This window comes from Symphalangus syndactylus, chromosome 11 (genome assembly GCF_028878055.3).
Source record: "Symphalangus syndactylus isolate Jambi chromosome 11, NHGRI_mSymSyn1-v2.1_pri, whole genome shotgun sequence".
In the NCBI taxonomy this organism is placed as follows: Eukaryota; Metazoa; Chordata; class Mammalia; order Primates; family Hylobatidae; genus Symphalangus; species Symphalangus syndactylus.
Window position 1 is genome coordinate 69,780,970 of NC_072433.2, and position 21,940 is coordinate 69,802,909.

The following is a 21,940-nucleotide window of genomic DNA, read 5'->3' on the forward strand; positions in this document are numbered from 1 at the left end:
ATGCTTGTGGAGAAGGTGGGGGAATGGAGGCCAGTGAAAGTAGTCAGTTTCTAAAGAAATCTGTCAGTCAACATTTATTCAAGCCTCTTAAGTCTTCACCACTTTGGTGTAAGACTTTTAAGTAAGGATGCTATTCCTGTCACAAGGGGAAGTTAGACCTTCCTTGAAATGCCTGATTTAAAAGATTGGGGTGTCCGCCTCCCATGTATTAAAAATAAGGACACCTATGTATTATAAACTACAAACTTACATGAATGCTGAAATTAAATTAGTTTCTTTCAAAATTGTCTGATTTCAAATTTCCAATTAAATTCATGGAAGCTGACATTTCTTCAATATTTTTGGTGCTCCTGTTCTGCAGGTATTTAGTCGACCAATAGCATAATTGAGTCCTTGCACCCTTTTAATGTCACACACTCCCAAGTGAAGAAATTTCAAATTTTATGGGTATTTCAGAAATAGAGTCTCTCACTGTGTCAGTGCAAAGTAGTTTGGGTTGATCATATTTAATGAAAGAATATTAGACTCCTGAAAAATAACTTACGACAGCTGACTGTATGGTCAAAAAATCTTATATCTACCCCTCAGGTAATACAAATATTTGGGGACCATAACATTAGGGGAATGCTCATATTTGCCTTCGATCATCTGAGTCGGTAGGGAAAATGAACCTCCTGGGTTCTAAATTAACCCCACCCAGCTGTTTGCAGATCATCACATCTGGAAAGCAGGTCAAGAGGAAAGGAGATGCTCTCTGGAAAGGTAAAAGCATTTTGCTTTCCAAGCAGATTCCAAGTCAATCTAGCTGCTGCTTTGTAGGCGAGCCACAAATGGTCTCAAAATCAAAATGGCCTTGACCTCATTATCTGACAGAGAATGTGGTTGTAACAGGGCTACTGGCTATGGCCTCTGCTGCCTTAACCGATGCCAAAGCCCTTTACAGATAGCCTGGTGCCTTCCTTGCGGATTTCCACAATGGCAGGGACATTAAGGAGTGTCTCTGTGCCTACCAGGTGATGGATGGCTCTCTGGCGGTCTCTGGTGGTCAACATTATAAATGCTTCTAGAGGGAACGGGAATACTTGACTCCATTAGAGCAAATGCAAAAACAAACATTTGGAGGAATATGCTAACATTCTCTAGTGTGAACCTAAGTCTGATACTAACTTCTAGCTATGACTCAGATGGATCACTATGGTATATTGTTTATGTGTAATATAGAGTAGCATCTTAGAGTGAGTTATACCTATTTAACTTCTTTAGTGGAAGAAGGTGAAGAATTCATCCCTTTAAAGTCAATTCATATTTATTCTTACTTCTCTCTCTCTCTGTCTCTCTGTCTGTCTCTCCCCCAAATTCACATTTCTTTACTGGTTTTTATAACAGGCAGTTTCCAAGGTGTGACTGTGTGCGTATTTGTGGGCATATTTAAGTAAGTGTGTTAACTTTTTGATTGCCAGCTCTCTGTAGATCTGAACATCAAACATTTTAATTACCACAGTTATAAATGCCCATATTAGCAGCTTGCTATCTTGTACCAGTGAGTGAATTGGAGATAGGTAGTTGTTATGTTAAAGAGAGCTGGTGAATATGCTTCAACACATACATTCCACACTGCATCTTACTAGGTACATGAGGGTTCTTTTTACTTCTTTTTATTTCTTTCTAATTCTTGGTAGACTATGTATAGTCAGTGAAATAAACATCACCCATTACTCAGTTCAGTCTTCCCTGAAGTATTAGTATTTCAAACAATCCTATTACCAAAGGATTATTTTGATACTTTATTAAAAGTCCTACAGCTGTAGCATTGCTATACTCAAACACAGCTTTATGCAATTAGGATTATAATGGAAGCGTTATTACAATGATATATAACTTGTATCATCCTAATAAAAGTTTCTGTACATAGCAATACTTTAATAACATTGTTTCTGTAACAGTGATTCCTTAGTAATGGAGCTTCTCTTATAGCAACTTCATTATTAGGAAATGATTTCAGTAATAGAAATGCAAATAAAGATTTTGAAGGGAGCATTTTATGCATAGCACTATTACTGGCCTGCTATCTTTTCATGCATTACATCTAATCATTATAAACCTATGACGCAGATTATAGTTATGCTTATTACTATCCTATTACACTTTAGAATTTGTATCCTTTCAAATTATTGAAATTAACTGCCATTTTAAAATTCAAGAGTTAAAATAATTTAAATTTTAATTAAATTTTGTTTCTAAAGCATTAAAAATGTTTCACAAAATCTTCTCTAATTTGTATTGTATTAGAGATTATGTGAACCAATGGCATTCAACCTGGAGTATGTGTACCCTTGGAGGTTGATGAAGACTTCCCAAAGATACATGGGCATGAGAGTTTTAAAGGAATTAATTTTCAGATGTTCTATTTCTATATGCCCCCTCTTGTAAAATCCATCTGCTTGAGAAGGCACCTGTGGTTGAGATTTTCCTTGTTCCCCTCCCCTTTTTTACTTTCTCCCAGTGTACAAAAGAAAGACGTCTGACATCCATCCCTTACCATGACATATTGCTTAGCCAGGGCACTGAAAAAGGAGAAATTTGACAACCCCCTTATTTAAGGTATCCCCAGGTCCCAATTCAAAGACATATATATATTTTTTTAAATTTTATTTTATTATTTTTTTTGAGATAATATATATATATATTTTTTTGAGTCATCCAGGCTGGAGTGCAGTGGTGCAATCTTGGCTTACTGCAACCTCCGCCTCCTAGATTCAAGCGATTCTCCTGCCTCAGCCTCCCATGTAGCTGGGACTACAGGCACCTGCCACCATACCTGGCTAATTTTCGTATTTTTAGTAGAGATGGGGTTTCACCATGTTGGCAAGGGTGGTCTCGAACTCCCACCCTCAGGTGATCCGCCTGCCTCGGCCTCCCAAAGTGCTGGAATTACAGACATGAGCCACTACTCCCAGGCCCAATTCATGTTTTTAAGTCAGGATATATAGGGTAGTGGTTAAGTACTTGGGCTGTTGTGTCAGAGATCTGTGCATAGATCCAGGTTCTTCAGTTTGCTAGCTCTGTGACCTGGAGGAGTCATTTATGCTTTCTCTACCTTAGTTTCTACATCTATAAAATGGGGATTATAATAATAGGTTATTGTGGGGATTAAATTGATTCATACACATATGAATAAAAGCATGCACTATATAAAAAGTATGTATGGGCTGGGTGCGGTGGCTTATGCCTGTAATCCCAGCACTTTGAGACGCCAAGGTAGGTGGATTGCTTGAGTCCAGGAGTTCAAGACCAGCCTGGGCAATATAGAGAAACCCCGCCTCTGCAAAAAATACAAAAATTAGCTGGGCATGGATGGCATGCACCTGTAGTCCCAGCTACTCGGGAAGCTGAGGTGGGAGGATCGATTGAGCCTGAGAGGTCAGGGCTGCAGTAAGGAGCCATGACTGTACCACTGCACTGCAGCCTGGGCAACAGAGACCCTGTCTCAAAAAAAAAAAAAAGTATGTATGTACTATTAAAAGTATGTATCAATACTATATAATGCCATTAACTCATGATTTCCAAAAATATTTTACTTTATATATTTGCTTATGAAATTTTATAATATACTTATGTTGTTTTGATCAACTGAATACTAGCAATGATTATGACAACTCAATCAGACATCTAAGTTAACATAGAACAAAATGGCCACAGGAAATTTTAAAACATAAACTCCTTTGTCTCTCTATTTTTTTGGTTACAAGAAGATGATCAATAAAAAGCTTTTAAGCATAAAATATACATTAGGATGAAGTTCTTTGAGAGGAGCACAATAGAGATATGAATTCAAGGAGAAATATATAAAATGTCCAATTGTATTGCATATATTTTTTAAGTGAATGATGATGGATGTTTATTTTCAATTGAATGCATTTAAGATAATGATGTAATATTAATAGTTGTATTTAAAATTGTCAATATGTACAGTGCATTGGAAATCATATAATTTGCAACTATTTAATGAAAACCTTTAGAGGTGAACTTGTGTACCTGGAGTATATAGATAGATTTTTTTAAATTTAGGTGATGCAAACAAGTTCAGAGACACTGGAATAAAACACTGATTTACAGGAGTAAGGACATAAGTGAAAGTAGAGGCATAAAATTATCTTTATAATTTATGTTTTCCTGAGTACCAGCTATAAGAACAATACCTTCCTTATCAAGTTGAGAAAGTAGGTAAATTATAGAAGTCTGAGGTTCCCGTGGCAGAAAGTCGATTTGACTTGTGTGGACTAACAACTGAAATATCTTCAGTGTTTCACAGAGACGGTCAGTGTATAAAAAACACATGTACTCCCAATTTGATGAGTAATTCCTAGGAGAGATCCCTTGCCTTTGTAGGGATGCTGGATTTGTCCCTTGAACTTTTTGTGAAATGAACTATTTCTGAGTGGACCCCTCTCCTGAGGTAGAAATGGAGAGGCTGGATGGCTTGGATGCATGCTCTGAGACAATTTTACTTCATGGTGGAGATGGCAGCTGTTACAGTACTGGAGGAGCACTGGCTAAGACAGGAAAGAATAAATGAGCCTCTTAGGAGGAACATGCTAGAAAGGAACTATTTTCTACTTTAAAAAATAAGTGTTGAAGAACATGTGCATGCCCTAAGGTGTGTTTACTGCTAATTATATGAGTTTGACAGGCACAATTTTGATTTAAATTTTATTTCATGCCGTGCTTCAAGTTGAAAGTTTGGATGCCACTTTCTTATTGGGCAAGTTTCATGTCAGTGTATCCATAGTTGTAAACTGTAATTAATATATAATTTTGTGTGCTGGTTTTTACACTTAATATTATTTTTCAGACCCTTGCCAAGGAAAATAGAGCTTTTTAGAGAAGTGGTATGTTAATGCTGTAGCCATATTTTATACAAACTGGCACAGAATCTGAGTAAGTTGTGAGCTTTAGTTAATGTGACTTCTTATTTGAATGGTCCATGAAGACCAAAGAACAGTCAGTCCTCCATGTCTGCAGGTGTCCATATCTGTGGACATGGAGGGCCAACTATACTAGCCACTTTACATAAGGGACTTGAACATCCATGGATTTTGCTATCTGTGGCAGGGAGGTAGGGGCGTCCTGGAACCAATCCCTGTGAATACCAAAGGATGGCTGTACCAGCTCATTGGAAACTCATGTCATATAACGCAGGCCTGTTCGTATACAGATTGGAGCCTTGGCAAACTGTTTTTGAAAAGTTACTGATCCCTGCACTGGTCAATCTCAAAAGGCATTATCCAGGGACATAATGTGTTTATAAACATTCAAGAAAGTTGCCCAACCCCATCTGGAGCCCTAACCCTTCTCTGCATGTTCTTTTGCATCAGGTCACTAATTCCTGAAGGTTACAGCCTACAGCCAAGTTGAAAGAAGCATAAGGGCTAAGCTAGTTGACTAAAGTCTTTATGGAGCCTATGTGATGTTTTTGTGAAATATTTCAAAGGAAAGGTTAGTTCTCACATTAAGACAGTGCTACTTAAAACAGTGAGGGACTAAAAAAGCCGTTTGTATTGGTGGCAATAATGTAGTTTCATCTTTTTGGAGGGAAATGTGATCATACAAATCAACAAATATGAAATACAAATATTCCCACTGTTTTTATTCATTCCAAAATTTTTATTATAAGGAAATAATTCTTAAAGAGGAATATATAGTATATATGCATAATTTATAATAGTATAAACTGTCTGGGCACGGTGGCTCACGCCTGTAATCCCAGCACTTTGGGATGCCGAGGCGGGTGAATCACGAGGTCAAGAGATGGAGACCATCCTGGCTAACATGGTGAAACCCCATCTCTACTAAAAATACAAAAACTTAGCCAGGTGTGGTGGCACGCTCCTGTAGTCCCAGCTACTCAGGAGGTTGAGGCAAGAGAATTCGCTTGAACCGGGGAGGCAGAAATTGCAGTGAGCTAAGATCACGCCACTGCATTCCAGCCTGGGTGACAGAGTGAGACTCCGTCTCAAAAAAAAAAAAAAAAAATATATATATATATATATATATATATATATATATAAAATGTCTAACCATGGAATGATGTAAATATCCATTATGATATATTAGCTAGATGGGAAATTATGTAACTAAAAAGAAAGTTACAAGGACTATGTAAAATATAGAAAAGTATATATGAAATAATGTCAACAGGTAAGAGGAATAATGGAATCACAAAATTATATATTCACTGTATACATAACTATGATAGATAGATAGATAGATAGATAGATAGATAGCTGTTAATAAAATTTGAGAAGAAATAAACCTTTAAGAGGCCCTAGTCTGAAGCGTTCATGAACTTCGTTGAGTGTTGCTGGCCTGAAGGGCCACTGGGGAGAAAATGACAGTGAGCTCAGAGCTCAACCTTTAAATCAGGGTTCATCTCATAAGTTCATGTAGAAGTCTTTGGTACTAGTTTTCTTTTTGGGTCTTAGACTCTCTTTTTGGGTCATAGACTTTCTTGTCTAGAAAATACTGAACTAGATCCAAACTATTAAAAACACAATTCTTAAAATTTCAGCAGAAGTTGGGGAAATATAAGAAATTGATATGATCAGGAAATGGGATTAGACTATACTTTTAAAAAATCTTGACATTATTAAGTTGCTTAAAGTTTTAATAAAACATTTTTTAAAAATAAGAAGCTGTCATTCTTGTCCATATGTATCAGTTTATTTGTCTCCCCTAATACCTTGCTTGCAAAACACCATAATACAATGGTTGTCTGAAAAGCTCTATTACTATGTTTATTTGTAGGAGTGTATGATTTCTCAATACTGCAGCCTATTAGTAGCATAGTTTTTTGTTATTTAGTTTTAAATTATTAGTATTCTAGAAAGTGGGGAAAATGCCTCATAGTAGCCAGGTTTTTATAGGGCAGATCTTTAACATTTTTCATTATGAGAAGGAGAATCACATATTTTGTAATGGGATTATCGCATGCTTATGAGTTTTCTTCATGGAGTCTCTTTGGAGAGAGCTAAAGAGAAAAACTAATTTTAGCTTAATGAAATCGCTGGGAAATCTGCTTCTGGGAATAAAAGGAATCCTTATATTTTCAAAGTTGGGTAAGAAGCAGAAAGGAAAAAAATTATTAGGAGCTATAGCTGTAACTGGAGTATTAGAAATTTATACTGATTATATTTATCTAAAGAGAAGCATTATAGTATTTTAAAAATCATCTTGAAGATTGATCTCTTTTCTGTTGCTTTAAAATAATATTTGGCACCATTCTAAAAAGTAATGATAGGTAATAGATTGCTATTTTATTTTGTGTTGCTCATAAAATATCTTCCTGTGTGATAGTTGCTAGACATAAGTATCTGGTTATCAATAAATTAGGCTGGTTTTGTGAATGTATTCTTGAAAATCTTTGAATTTTCTGATTGCTGATTTACAGGGGTGTGCCGCAACACACCTAGCTCAAAAGTGGTGTCCTTGGTTTAGTGTGTGTCTCAGAAATAGACTTAAGTCAAAAATTGTCACCATTCTGTAATGTAATGGAAGAAAAAAAGTGAAGAATGAATGCTTGGAAGGTGCAGGCTTCCAATTGTTTTACTTTAAGATAAAAATAGAATAAATGTACCACCTGAAAGTTGTTTCATACTGAAGTTCTGTATTTAGTCTTAGCAGGCTTGGCATTGGAAAAACTCAGTTTTGTTCTTAGATCTGGACATGTCTTGGCTCAATCATTTATGCATTCCATGACCTTGGATAAGCCATTCCTCCAAATAAATTTCTATAAAATGGGAAGAATACCTACTTAATAGAATTGTGAAGATATAGTTGGGTAATATATATTAATGCATAGCTTGGATTTTTTCTTAATCCCAATCTAATAGCAATCCCTGCAACTTCTAGTCACCAATATATCTCAAATCCATTTATTTTTCTCCATCTTTACTGTCTTCACCCTAATCAAGCCCCTTCTTTCTTGATACAGTAGCTTTCATGGTAGTTTCCTTCCTGCCTCTTTTGCTTTCTTTTCTCTTCTTGCCTTCATTCTCCACCCAGCAGCCAAGATTTTTTTTTAAGTGAATAACAGATTATGTCATAAACCACTTAAAACTTTCTGTTGTATTTAAAGTAAGTGCAGGAGGGCAGCTTCCTTCTCTCCTGAGAGCTATCAAGCCACTGGACTCTGCCTTCCTTTCTAGCTTCAGGGTTTCTGCTGTCTTCTCTCTCTCCCAGTATTCCAGCCTTACAGCCTCCTTTCTGCTCTTGAACACATCTAGTTCACTCCCTTCTAATGGTCTTTACTCTTACATCTTTCTGCCTGGAATGTTCTTCTCCAGGTTTAAAATATGACTTTGAAAGTATTAAAAATATACAAAAAGAATTAGGGCTGATGTCTTTACATAAGACTAATTAGGAAATATATCACTTGTTTTGGTAATATTTTTCAAGTATATTTTCTTTATTTTATACATTCACTTTCTAGTTTTTCAGTCACTTGTGTAACATCTAACTAGATAGTATTTTTCCTATCACATTAGACACCTGTGTTATACCTGACTGAACCTGTACCCCTACTGTCTGACACCATCACCAAGGTTCTGATCTGAGCCTAAAAATGACTAACGAATTGCCCTTTCAACACATTTCTTCCCTTAATAACCCAGAAGCAGTCTATTATCTGTTAATTTAAACTGAAAAATAAAAATTTCTGACTTCTGATTATCCTTGGAATATATTGTTCCTTTGTTTATATTTGTGTGGCTCCAATTTTAAAATGTGCCTCTGAGTTCCTGTTTACCCTCTTACAGCATCTTAATCATCATTGTTTTAAATGAAAAGAGTGAGAGTTTGAGCCCATAATCACATGATGGCATTGCCAGCCCGTGGGACTATCCCTCATGGACCTTCTGAGTTAAATGAACCAGTGCCATGTTTGAATTCCAGGTGCAGATGCTCCATCGTTTTGCAGTTAACATAGAGCAGTTCCAGAGAAGGCCCAGGCCCCTCTGCCCTCAACTTCCTTACCTGTCATCTCTCTGTCCCCAACTTTCTTACTATATAGGGGAGAGAAAAAAACTTTTCTGTCTACCCTGTAATTGACTGCCTAGGACCTGCAAATTAATTTGACAAAAAACAGATTAGCAGGAGAAAAGCCATACAAATTTTACTTGATTTAACATTTTAGTTTTTACATGCCCTTACAGAAAAGGCATGGAGACCCAGAGGAGCAGTTAGACCCTGCAGCTTATACACCATTTTAACAAAGGGTGATAAATTTGTGGAGAAGTCACAAGAGGAAGCAAAAGGGATTTGGGCTTCCAGGGGCACAGATTATAAGAATGTAAATATGAAGAGAAACTAATGGAAGATAAGGGCGATTTTAGTAAGATTTTTTTGTGCAGACCCATCTCAGTGCCAACATTCTGTGTCTGGTGATACCTGGATGATCTGCTGCAGGTATGGGAGACGGGAGGGGAACACCTTCACAAAGAGAAGTTTACATCATACTTTTAGGCAGATGGGGGAGGGTAAAGACCTCGTTCTGAATTTGCTGCGTTTGAATTACCTTTAGCTCAAAATAGTCCTTAAACTAAAGAAGCATATTGGGGGAGAGATCCTTCATCTGCTCCGTTTCCCATAGCCCTCAGCACTGAGCAGGTATCAGGGCCCACCCTGCAGAAGCAGGGCTTAGGGTACCTGGTGTGCAGGACCACTGCTGGGCTCATCCGTAAAACCCTGCCCTAGATTCGTACCTTGAACCCCATTGTCCATGTGTGCATCCCACACCCCAGACTACCTCAGGAAAGGGACAGGTAGAGAGACATGCTAAAAATTGAGTGTCATTTCCTCTGTGTATATTCGAAGGTCACCCTAGCTCTGAAAAGATTTGGAAAGTAAATCAGGGACTTTGAAATCAAACCTCAAAGTTAAATGACCTTGGGCAAGTTAATTGGCATCTCTAAACCCCAGTTTCCTTATCTTTACAATAATTATGTGTCAACCTCTTAGTATTATTATTAGAATTTAGGGAGAATCCTAGTAAATGTTCAGTTCATTCACTTGTTTATGTGGTTCCCTTTTAGAGGGAATACTCAGTCTAGCTCAGACTCACCTTCCCTGATAAGCTTATCACCCACACATTAGGTGCTTTGCTGCCTAATTCTTTCCTGCATTCTTTTTTGACAACAAAGTATTACCGGAGAAAAATGCAGCATTTATAATTTAAACTAATTATAAACATATAATTTGTAGCCCATAGTATGTTTGTGCTGTTCCACTTTAATAATGTCCATCAGTTCTTCTCTCTGCTTTCCTGGCATGCCTCTGGAGTATGCATCACACACGTGAGTTACCTGATCTGCACAGACTCCTAGGGGATGGGTGTGCCTCCTATTTTGCAGTGGCGGGGAGGGTGCTGTCAGAAACCACATGCCTTGTGTTTCCTTCTGGAATCAGCTATCATTATGACTCTCTTCTTTCCTTTCCTCTATTCATGCTGGAGAAAGCCAGCCTCTTCCCCTAGGGAAGCAGGTGGCGCTCAATCTTCAGTGAGCATGAGCATTGCCTTAGGAGTTGATCACAGATTTGGAGCGGGTCCCAGGAAACGACATGGTCAACAAGCAACCCCAAATGATTCTGATGGTCCTGGGATCACACTGAGAAATCTGCTCTGCTTTTGTATTGCTTACTTCTCTTCAGACTTTACTCCCACTGTTTTCTTCTCTGTCTCTTTATCTTTAATCTGACATCCTTCTTGGGATTCTTCTCTGTATCTTCGGACTAGGTTTTTTATTCTCAAAGCAAACAAACAAAATAATTGTTTTTTCCACTGACATGGAGAAAAATAATTGTAGTCCTCTATTCTCCATTATCCACCACACTGTCACCCTCAGGTGAGGGCTGAATAAACATTCTTATTTCTGCCCCTCTGCACATGCAGGGGTTTGACTAGAGAGACAAAGAAATTGACAGTATCCTCTACTGACAGCACCTCCTGTCAGGCATTTTTTTAAAGTGGATGTTTTTACTGGAACAAAATATTTTAATGAAAACATTGACATGGAACATAACAAAGCTTTTAAATAGAGACTTGGAATCCTTTTTGTCTTCATTTAAATGTTTTATTTTTCTTTCTGTGACGCTATATAAAATCTCATCAATATACAAAATCATTCTGAGCCTCAGATTTTCTCATTTTCTCTGGATGAGAGCTTTGATTAGCTTTTTACAAGTCCTTCATTAGTAATTGGCTTGCTTTTTTGTTTTGTTTTTGGCTGTTGACTCTAATAAGTTTATGTTCTATCAAAGAATTATTTGAGGATGGTCTGAAAGATGCTACTCTTGTTATATTAGGGAATATTACAATTTAAGACTCTTTATAAAACGCAACAAGTGCTATTAGGACTAAATGTTCATTTCTTCTTCTTGAGGCTGGTGGCTGGGGTGGGTTGTTCAGTCTTATCATCATGCCTGACCTAGTTGTGCAGCCGTGACTGTTTAATTAATAGACATTTACATAAGCTCCTGATTTTCCCCCAGCAAGCTTTATAATGGTCTTGGTGGTTATCTCCTTTTCACCCTGTGAAGTATCAGCAGTGCATTTTCCATTTTGCATATCAAAATACAGAGAGATTAAATTATGTACAACAAATTGATAACTGAATAAGTTTGGGAACTTGGAGTTCTGGCATATTAATAGTCTTGCTTAAAGCAACAACCCATATAGACTCTATAAATATATTCAGACTCTGCTCTCTAATCCAGGAGCTGGAGTTGGGACTGTCAGAAGCCCAGGGAGGGAGCCCTTTGTAGATTTATGCAGGGGTGGGAGAATTAGTTTCTGGGCTCTCTATGGAGCCATGAAAGAAGGTTTTGTTAGTAGAGGAGGTGGTATCTGAGAATTATTGCTATGATGTCTGTAATTTTTAATAAAAATTCTAGAAAGCCTGGTGGTGTCTGTGTAGTATATGAATTTGATGAACTGTTTTTTTCTGGTTTTGTTTGTTTGTTGTTATTTAAACCACCTTCCTAAACACCATTAGACATTTCTTCCTAATTAACAGGCCACAAAATGTCAATAGGGGTAGCTGGAGCAAAGTGTGGCTCACTTGTCTTCCTCTGTTCATCCTAGAAATTAGGAGAAACTTGCTGATCTTTCTGGGTACTTAGGTGAGACTTTCGTTTCCCACATATTTTTTTCCTTAACATTTTCTCACATTTTTTTCTATGTATATTCTCATATACCTATGAGAGATGGAAATCTGAACTGGTATTTCTTCTTTCCCCCCCGCCTTTTTTTTTCCTTTTCTAAAACTATAAAGTAAGATTGCTTGCTGTTCAAACCTTGCCTCTTTGTCTTGACTACTTTCAGAAAATTATTGGATCATAAAGGGATTGCCTTAATCATTTAACACCAACACTAACAAAACCAAACAAACAAAAATAGGCAATTTTTCTTCTCCAAATTTACCAAACTTCTCAGTCTTACCTAAAAGATGGAAGTTGGTACATCTCTCTTAACTCTTTTCCCATTAAACTTGGAGTAGGCTATTTCTGGCTTATATTCTATGGCCACACTTTGCTTTTCTCCTCCCTGAGTCCTGCCCGCCCTTTAAGGTCTGGGCCAGATTAAATACCATATTTTTAAGAAGTCTTGGCTGGGCGCGGTGGCTCACACCTGTAATCTCAGCACTTTGGGAGGCCAAGGCAGGCGGATCACCTGAGGTCAGGAGTTCGAGACCAGCCTGACCAACATGATGAAACCCCATCTCTACTAAAAATACAAAAATTAGCTGGGCATGGTGGCGTGTACCTGTAGTCCCAACTACTCCAGAGGCTGAGGCAGGAGAATTGCTTGAACCCAGGAGGCAGAGGTTGCAGTGAGCCGAGATCATGCCATTGCACTCCAGCTGGGATGACAGAGCGAGATTACTTCTCAAAAAAAAAAAAAATAAAAATAAAAAAAAGTCTTTGCTGCCCTCTCTCTCCCCGAGTCAGAAGGGACTTCTCCTTTCTTTGAATTTCCATATTCCTGGATTTGTACCTTTGAGTAGCCAGGATCACAACCAACCTATCATATATGACAGTTATTTCTGTAATTCTTGAATGGTAGATGCCCTAATGGAGTTTTGGGAGGAGAGAGGAGATACCAAATTTCATTTGACTCGAGATCTCTCATAGCTCATGAAAATATACATCCTGCTGTACAGACTGATGTTTCCTACTGTAGCCACTCAACACAGTGTTACAGAAAGCACACGACTGAAGCCATACAACAAGCATTAGATCTGCCTTAAGAAAATAGTGATAAAGTTTCAGGCAAGCAGGATCTTACCAAGAGTATCATCCCAGGTAACAAGGTCTTTCCATCCATGGGGCCTCAGGCCTGGGCCACCTCTGCATCAAAGTTTTCCTTTATTTTACTGGTGAGCTCCTCTGTGGCCCTCAGGCACCTCAGATTGTCCTTGGAACACCCTCCACCTTATAGCAGGGAGTGTCTCATTTTTTGCTAGTGCCACTGTGATTCCTACATGGACTTCTCTGGAAGCGTGAGGACTCCCTGTGCCTTCCCTCCAAATGGTGAAATTAATTGCTGCCACAGAAGGAATCTTCCTTCGCAGCTTTTCCTGGTCGCAGTCCTATTACCACCCCCGACCCACCCCACCCCTAACAACTGCCCAGCCATCAGCCATCTCTCTGCTATTCTCACTAGGGATCTGCTTTTTCATTCAGGGGACAGGGCATGAGTATTTCACCTTTAGGACTCTTTCTTCTAGAGGTGCAATTCAAGACTTGTAGTATTGCAGGTGCAGCTGGACTGTAAACCCCATGAATTAAGATAATTAACTGCTGTTTTATGTATTTCTAGTACCTAAAACTAGAATGTAAATTCTATGACAACAAATTTTGCGTCTATCTTTAGTGTGCAAATATTTGTAGTGCCTAGAAAAGTGCCTGGCATATAGAATGTGCTCCATAAATAAATGGATGGGCAGATGGATGGATATATGTATGAGTGTTTAGCATGGAATCTTACCCACAATAAGTATTCAGTGATGTTTACTGAATGCATAAGTAAAAAAACATACGAAGTGACAAAGGTGGCAGTAAAGTAGGAAGGCATATATTTTGATAGTATTTGAGTCTGCTTCTTAGTCTGGGTAACATACCTTAGGGGGATACAGTGGTGTGGCAAGGAGTAGGAAAACTCACAGAATTAAAATATGCATCTTGGTGCATCAATTTTCCACAATGGTAAAATAAGATACTATTTTTTAATGTGGAAGCCAATAGATAAGAGTTTAGAATATATTGCATATTTGACATAATTTTTTAAAGTAAATTACATGTAGAGGGTTATCCTAACCATCTCCTCAAATCCTCTCCTTTGTTCTTAGATACACATTGGAAGAAATATTTGAGAAAACAGATACTGAAGTTTTTATCTTATGTTGGGACTTCTGCAATGTAAAGTAGGTTCTGTCTCCAGTTTTGTGCCAAGGAGAGAATGGTATCCCTACAGTGACGTAGGGGCTCTGGGTGCCCTCCACACAAATATTTCCCTTTATGGAACAGGCAGCATATGCCAGTAATAAGTTACTTTGGCGCAATAGGCTGTCTTTGTCTATGTGATAAATTCCATAAATATTTATTGAGTACCTACTAGATGAAAGGCACTAAACTGGATGCTAAGGTGAAAATAGTAATCAGAATACTTTCTCTGCCCTCAAGGAATTAAAGAGTAGTAGAGGAAGACTTTTATAAACAGTCAGTTGCCTATACGGAACAATGTGGAATTAGCAGTAGACTTAGGCATGGGGTACAGTGGGAACACAGATGGAGGGGACCTGATTGGTCAGGGATTAGTGGTGAAGGAGGGAGAGAGAATGTTCCAGGCAGAGAGAACAGCATGTGCAAAGGTCTGTAGGCAAGAAGAAGCAGTGTGTTTGGAGAACACCAAGTAGTTTAATGGTAAACTGTATATAAATATTGGGTCAAAAGCTTCTGCACAGCAAAGGAAAGATCAACAAAGTGAAGAGATATCCTACCGAATGGGAGAAAATATTTGCAAACTCTTCAATTGACAAGTGATTAATAATCAGAATATATAAGGAACTCAAGCCAATACCAAAAAAACCCCCAAATAATCCAATTTAAAAAGTGGGTAAAAGATCTGAATAGACATTTTTAAGAAGAAGACATACAAATGGCTAAAAGATATATGAAAAATTGCCCAACATCACTAATCCTCAGGGAAATATAAATCAAAACCACAATGAAATATCGTCTCACTCCAGTTAAAATGGCTATTATCAAAAAGATAGAAAATAGCAAATGCTGGCAAGGATGTAGAGAAAGGGGAATGTTCATACACTGTTGGTGGGAATGTAAGTTAGCACAGCCACTATGGAGAACAATATTGAGGCTCCTAAAGAAACTAAAAATAGAAATGCTATATGATTCATCAATTCTACTGCTGGGTATATATCGAAAAGAAAGGAAATCAGCATGTGAAAGAGATATCTGCACTCCCATGTTTATTGCAGCACTGTTCACAATAGTCAAGATAGAAAATCAACCTAAGTGTCCATAAAGAGAATGGATAAAGAATGTGTAGTATGTATACACAATAGAATATTATTCAGCCATTAAAGAGATAAAATCTGTCATTTGCAATAACGTGGATGGAACTGGAGGACATCATGTTAAGTGAAATAAGCCAAGCACAGAAAGACAAATGTTGCATGTTCTCACTCATACGAGGAAGCTAAAAAAATTGATCTCATGGAAGAAGTGAATATAGTGGTGGTTACTAGAGGCTGGGAAGGGTAGTAAGGAGGGCAGATAAAGAGGGGTTGGTTAACGGGTATAAAAATAGATAGATGGCGTAAGATCTAATGTTTGTTAGCACAATAGGTGACTTAAGAAATAATTTATTGGATAGTTCAAAATAACTGGAAGAGTAGATTTGGAATGTTCCCAACATAAAGAAATGATAAAGGTTTAAGATGATGGCTATACCAGTTACTCAGACTGACCATTACATATTGTATGTTTGTATCAAAATATCACAGGCACCCCATAATATGTACAACTATTATATATCCATAGAACTGTTAAAAAAGAAATAACAAAGTAGAAAAGTTATAGACTTAATTATCTAACATTACATTCCACATTGCCAAGTCATCATGAACAAAATTTAAAGACAAATAACAATCTGGAAAGAAAAAAAAATTGGACTATTTCAGCAACTTTCATGACAGCAGAGGTTATCTGTTTATTCATTGTGATATAACTAACATTTAACCCAGTGCATAGCCCACATTGATGGCTGAATGAATGAAAAAGATCAATATCCCAAAAAATGTTAAGTAGCTAATATAAATTAATAAGAAAATCTCCATAAAACCCGAATAGACAAATAGTCAAGAAAATGTGAAAAGGCATTTCACCTTAGTGTCATCATTGGCTCTTCTCCTTTTCTTACACAGCATATCAAATCCTTTAGCAAATCTTGTTGGCTCTACCTTCAAAATAAATCCAAATCTGACTGTTCTTCCTCACACTACTGTTGCCTTGTACAAGTCATCATTATATTTTGTCTGGGCTACTACAGTAACCTCATAAGTGCTCTTTCTGCATTCCCTCTTGCCCTTCTACAATATCAAGGTAACATTTTAAAATGTAAATCAGAATGTATCACTTTTTTGTTCAGAATCTTCCAAACCCTCCCCATCACACTCAGAATAAAATCCCAAGTGCTTTCCATGCATTATGAGATGCCACATGATTCTGCGTCTTGGCTAGCTCTCTGGTCTTAACTTCCACTGTCATTCCTCTTCATTTCACCTGACCAACCACACTGGTTTTGTCATCCTTTGAACATTCCAAGCCCCCTTCTGCCCTAGGGTTTTAGGATCTTTGCAGCTGGTGTTCTCAAGTTGGAAATACTCTTTTCCCAAAGAAGTGCATGGCTTGCTCCTCTCTTGGTCAGAGGTCTGCTCAACTGTTACCTCTGCAATTAGGCCTTCCCTTACCATTTTACCTGAAATAGCCTCTCCCCCATCATTCTCTATATATTAAAATTTTTTTTCTCTCTCCTCCATTTGACTCTCTCTACCTTATTATGTACAAAACAGATAAAAAGAGAAAAAAAAAAAAAACCTCCCCAGAAAATTTCTAAACACAGGCTTACCCTCACATCATGGAATTGGAACTCCTCCTAGGTACCAGGCAGAAGCATATATGAACTTCTTTGGTGGGATGCACTTTTAATGTTAGACCTCAAAGAATTACCATATTGGTAGTCCTACTATAAGATCACAATAAAAAAAATACAGAATTCATAATGAGCCATTAAGAATGAGGGCCAGCAGACAACAGACTAGTAGCAGACCCACAAATCCAGATACTGAAATTATTCAGTGCAAAAATATAAATATATTGAACATATTTTTAAAAATGGATAAAAATACTGAAAGTATGACATAGGAAGACGACTATGGAAAATGATCAGCAAATTTAAGAAATAATCAGAACTTTTAGAAAGAAAAGTATATAATGTCTATTCTAAAAAGCACATAAATACAGTTAAAGAGAGCATTAATGTATGAGAAGAATCTGAAGAATTGTATACATTGTAGCAAAAAACAAGAAAGAAATAGTAAATATGATAACAGGTTAAGAAAGTCAAAGGATAGACGAGGACTAACATGTCTAATAAGAGTTCCAGGAGGAGAGGCTAGAGAGAATGAAGGAGAGGCAATATTCAAAGAGCTGATGCTGAGAATTTTCCAGAATTGTTGAAAAGGCACTGATATTTAGGTTTAGGAAACTCATTGAATCCCCCAATGAAAAATGAAAAGAAATCCACATCTATGCACATCACAGTGAAATAGCAGAGAGAAAGAGAAGATCTTAAAGAGAATGACAATTAGACTAGTCGACTTCTACCCAGAATAAATGGAAGCCAGAAGAAAATGGGATAATATAATCCAAGTGCTAAAAAAAATCATTGTAACCTAGAATTTTATACCTACAAAAACCTATTTTTCAAAAATGAGGGCAACATAAAGCATTCACGGGATTGAACAATTTACTACCTACAGATCTTCACCAAGAGGTGTTCTGAAGGACATATTTCAATGACAAAGAATATTATCCCAGAATGGATGCTGAGATATAGGGAAAAATGGTAAGCAAAAAGAATAGTAAAATGTGGGTAAATTTTAACGAACATTGAGCTATAAAGTACTAATAATACCTATTTTCTGGGGTTAACAAAAAATAGATACAGCGGAAATACTAGACAACAGTAGTACATAAATCAGTAAGGGGTGATCAGAGTATTAAGGTACTCGAATTGTTTGGGAAAAAGATAAAGATAAAGAATAATTTGTACATTTTATTAAGTGAAATCGCTATTTTAAAATTTAAGGATAACCACTAAATGTTTAGGAATGTATGAACAGTATATAACTTTTCAAGCTAATAAAAAGAGAAAAAGCAGTGAGAAAAAATTTTTAATCCTACACTTAGTCAATCCAAAAGAAGGAAACAGAACAGGAAAAAAAGAAAAGGAAGAAACATTAAAAATAGAATGAGTAAAAAGTCTACAATAAGATGGAAAAAAAGTGAAATCAAATTATATCAGTCATCATAAAGCCTGTACATGAACTAAACACCCCACTTATGAGACAGATTGTAAAGGTGGATGTTTAAAAATCCATCTATGTTCTTTTTATAGAAAATATCTTAAATATAAGGATGCAGAAAGACAAGAAGTCAAACAATTTTTTTAAATGAATAATATAAATAGAAAGCTGATGTGGCTATATTAATATCAGGTAAGAATCCTTTTTTGGTAGAAAGCATATTAGAGATAAATATGATCACTTCATATTAAAGTTTCAGTTCTCTAAGAAGATATACTTCTATGCATTTAAGTATCACAGCTTCTGGATATATAAAGCAAAAATTGACAAACTGCAATTGACAAACAATAATGGGCAAATCAACTGTTATAGGGGAGATTTAAATTTGTCTTAGAAATTAATAAGTCAAGCAAACAAGGATATACATGTGGACAACACAAATAACTAGCTTAATCTAATGAAACACGTAGAACAGTGTAGCCAACACTGAAGATTACATATACTTTATGTATAACCTTTTAAGTACTTATGGAAATATAAAAAATTAAGAAAAACAAAATAAACCCAAACAAAAATATATGGAGGCAAATAATAAAGGTAAATGCAGAAATTAGTAAAACAGAGGACAAAGATACCTAAAGAGGATCAACAGAAGACACATATGGTAGGGACTAGCACATAGTAGGGCCAACAGTTAAATATCTGTTCAGTGAATAACAAGCAACTGAAAGTATAAATGTGTGTATAGAAAGGTCTGAAAGGAAATTCACCAGTGATTAAATCTGAGTTGGGCTGTTTGGGATTAGCTCGCTTTTATTCTTTATTCTTGGTATTGTCTGAACTCCCTATGTGTATTGCTCTTATAATTTTGTGAAAACACATGATTTTAAAATCAATAAATAGATTTTTGAAGGAGTAGACTAGAGGTTGGAAGTCAGGAACTATCCTAGACACCAATTCTGGTCAGAGGGCATGAGGAGGTGCAGTGTAAGTGTGTGGTCTTAGGAGGTATGGAGGTGCTCTGCCCCTCACTACATGGATGACCTTAAGCATAATCTCTCTAAGCCTGTTATCTTAAGTGGCAATAATAAAGACTGTCTCAAAGAGTTACTGTGGTAGGTGGCCATGTAAAGCACTTAATACAGTGCCTGATGCTGCAGATGGCTGGGTAGTCATTTTCCTTCCCCTGCTTGAGGGGTTAGCATGAGGGAGGTACCTGTCTCCATTTCTAAGGAATGTGCCCAGTGTGGAAGGCAAATTTGATCAGTCTGGAATATGAAACTGGATGAAAGCTTAATATGTGAAATTATATTTGTGCCCTCGCAAAGAACCAAGAAAATTAAGAAATGAACCAAGTAACTCATCATATTTATTACATGTAAGAATGAAGGTGCAGTATTATCATTTCCTTGTGATAGTCATATCTGATAGTTCTAAAACCAATTCACAGTATTCTTGTCAGACTTATTTTATGAGACATTTAACCATTGCTAAATTAAATTTCATGAGGAACTATGCCTATATAACTTCTCTGGAGTTACAGAGATAGAAATCTGACCCATCATTTCTATTTTCATGGAAAACCATTTAGCAGAACTTTGTTCCAGTAGAAGTGTTTATTAAGTTGTAAGCCGAACACAGTTCATTGCCTGTGTGTATTTCCATACGGACATTTTTCTCAGTGCAGATTTGCTCAGTTCATTATTACTGACAGCAGATGGTAGCACTTTCACATGAATTTACCTCCTGAATCGATCTAAGAAATGTCACTAAAAGGATCCCAATAGTTTTGATGTTCTTCCATCTCTGAAAAGGGTACGTTAAACAAATAAGGAGTAGAGTTTAGATTTTTTTAAAAAACTCTTAACACATAATTCCTAAACCAACTAATGACTGCTTTCATCTTTGATTCTGGCTGTCTGAAGGAAAAATGGTAGAAAATACAGATAATCTTTCTTGATAGTATAAGCCTTACAAAATCTCCATTGGAAAATAATGGCTTTTGGAGAATATTATCCACATTGATTGTCTGCACTGATAACATGCCTCAAATTACTTGTATATTCTCTACTCTACTTTCTCTGAATACAAATTGCTGGGCTTGCAGAATCAGCTGATTGAATGTGACTGAAAAAATAGTATTGGCTCAGGTCACTATGTTAACTTTGAATTCTGTGATTTCTGCAGCATTAAGATCTCCACAAGATTAACCACATTTTTCACTTACAGACCTATTGCCTTGATTTAGGCTTAAATCAATTTAAAATTATCAGACAAGAAGATTTAATGTTTGATAAATCAGTGAATGATATAATATATGAATTCTAGTCACATAAAGGAAACTTGTTATTTTTCTATATCATATGATCATTATCGCATTCTTCATAACTCAAGGGTTTATATTCAGTAGTCCTATATATTTATAAACAAGGATTTATTTAGAATATTCTAAAATTTAATTTTCCATTTGTGTTTGAAAAGTAATTAATGATTTCTCTAATTTGCCACAACTAAAAGAAACTGATACATTTTAGAAAGCATTGAGTGTTGAAGCATGTACAATTTAACCATGTAAATTAATTATGGATGCTTTTGACACATTGCTAGAAGAGTGCTCATGATTAACAACATACTTAAAGGATTTGCTTCACAACAAGAAAAAGCTTTTGGGTTCCATATGCTCTCAAAAACATGCTTACTAATATTCTAACAACAGAGGCACAACTTAATACTGACTTTTTTTTTTTTTTTTGAGACAGAGTCTTACTCTGTTGCCTAGGCTGAGTGCAGTGGCACAATCTCTGTTCACTGCTACCTCTGCTTTCTGGGTTCAAGCAATTCTCCTGCCTCAGCCTCCCAAGTATCTGGAACTACAGGCGCCTGCCACCACGCCCAGCTAATTTTTGTACTTTTAGTAGAGACAGGTTTTCGCCATGTTAGCCAGGCTGGTCTCGAACTCCTGGCCTCAAGTGATCTGCCCACCTCAGCCTCCCAAAGTGCTGGGATTACAGGTGTGAGCCACCATGCTCAGCCAATTTGACTTAATTCTGCTAAAAGATAGCAACTTTGGGCCAGGTACAGGGGCTCATGCCTATAATCCCAGCACTTTGGGAGATTAAGGTGGAAGGATTGATGAGTTCAGAGTTCAAGACTAGCCTGGCAACATAGTGAGACTTTATCTCTTAAAAAAAAAAAAAAAGAAAGAAAGAAAAAAATTATTTAAAAAATAAAATATAGCAACTTTGTTCAATATGCTTTCATTTCTTTCCCCTTCCTTT

At 36.8% G+C, this 21,940-nt stretch overlaps 1 protein-coding gene across 13 annotated transcripts in view; it reads left to right on the forward strand.

Moving 5' to 3' along the window:
* The window catches only part of ATG10 (autophagy related 10), a 299,098-nt gene that overhangs the window by 255,169 nt on the left and 21,989 nt on the right, over positions 1 to 21,940 (forward strand). The window contains exon 8 of one of the 13 annotated variants that reach the window (XM_055233290.2): positions 14,403 to 14,477. The exons of the other annotated variants lie outside the window; for them this stretch is intronic. Within the exon in view, the coding sequence (XP_055089265.1) occupies positions 14,403 to 14,477 (75 nt within the window). The remainder of the gene's footprint in view (positions 1 to 14,402; positions 14,478 to 21,940) is intronic. 13 annotated transcript variants of the gene reach the window in all.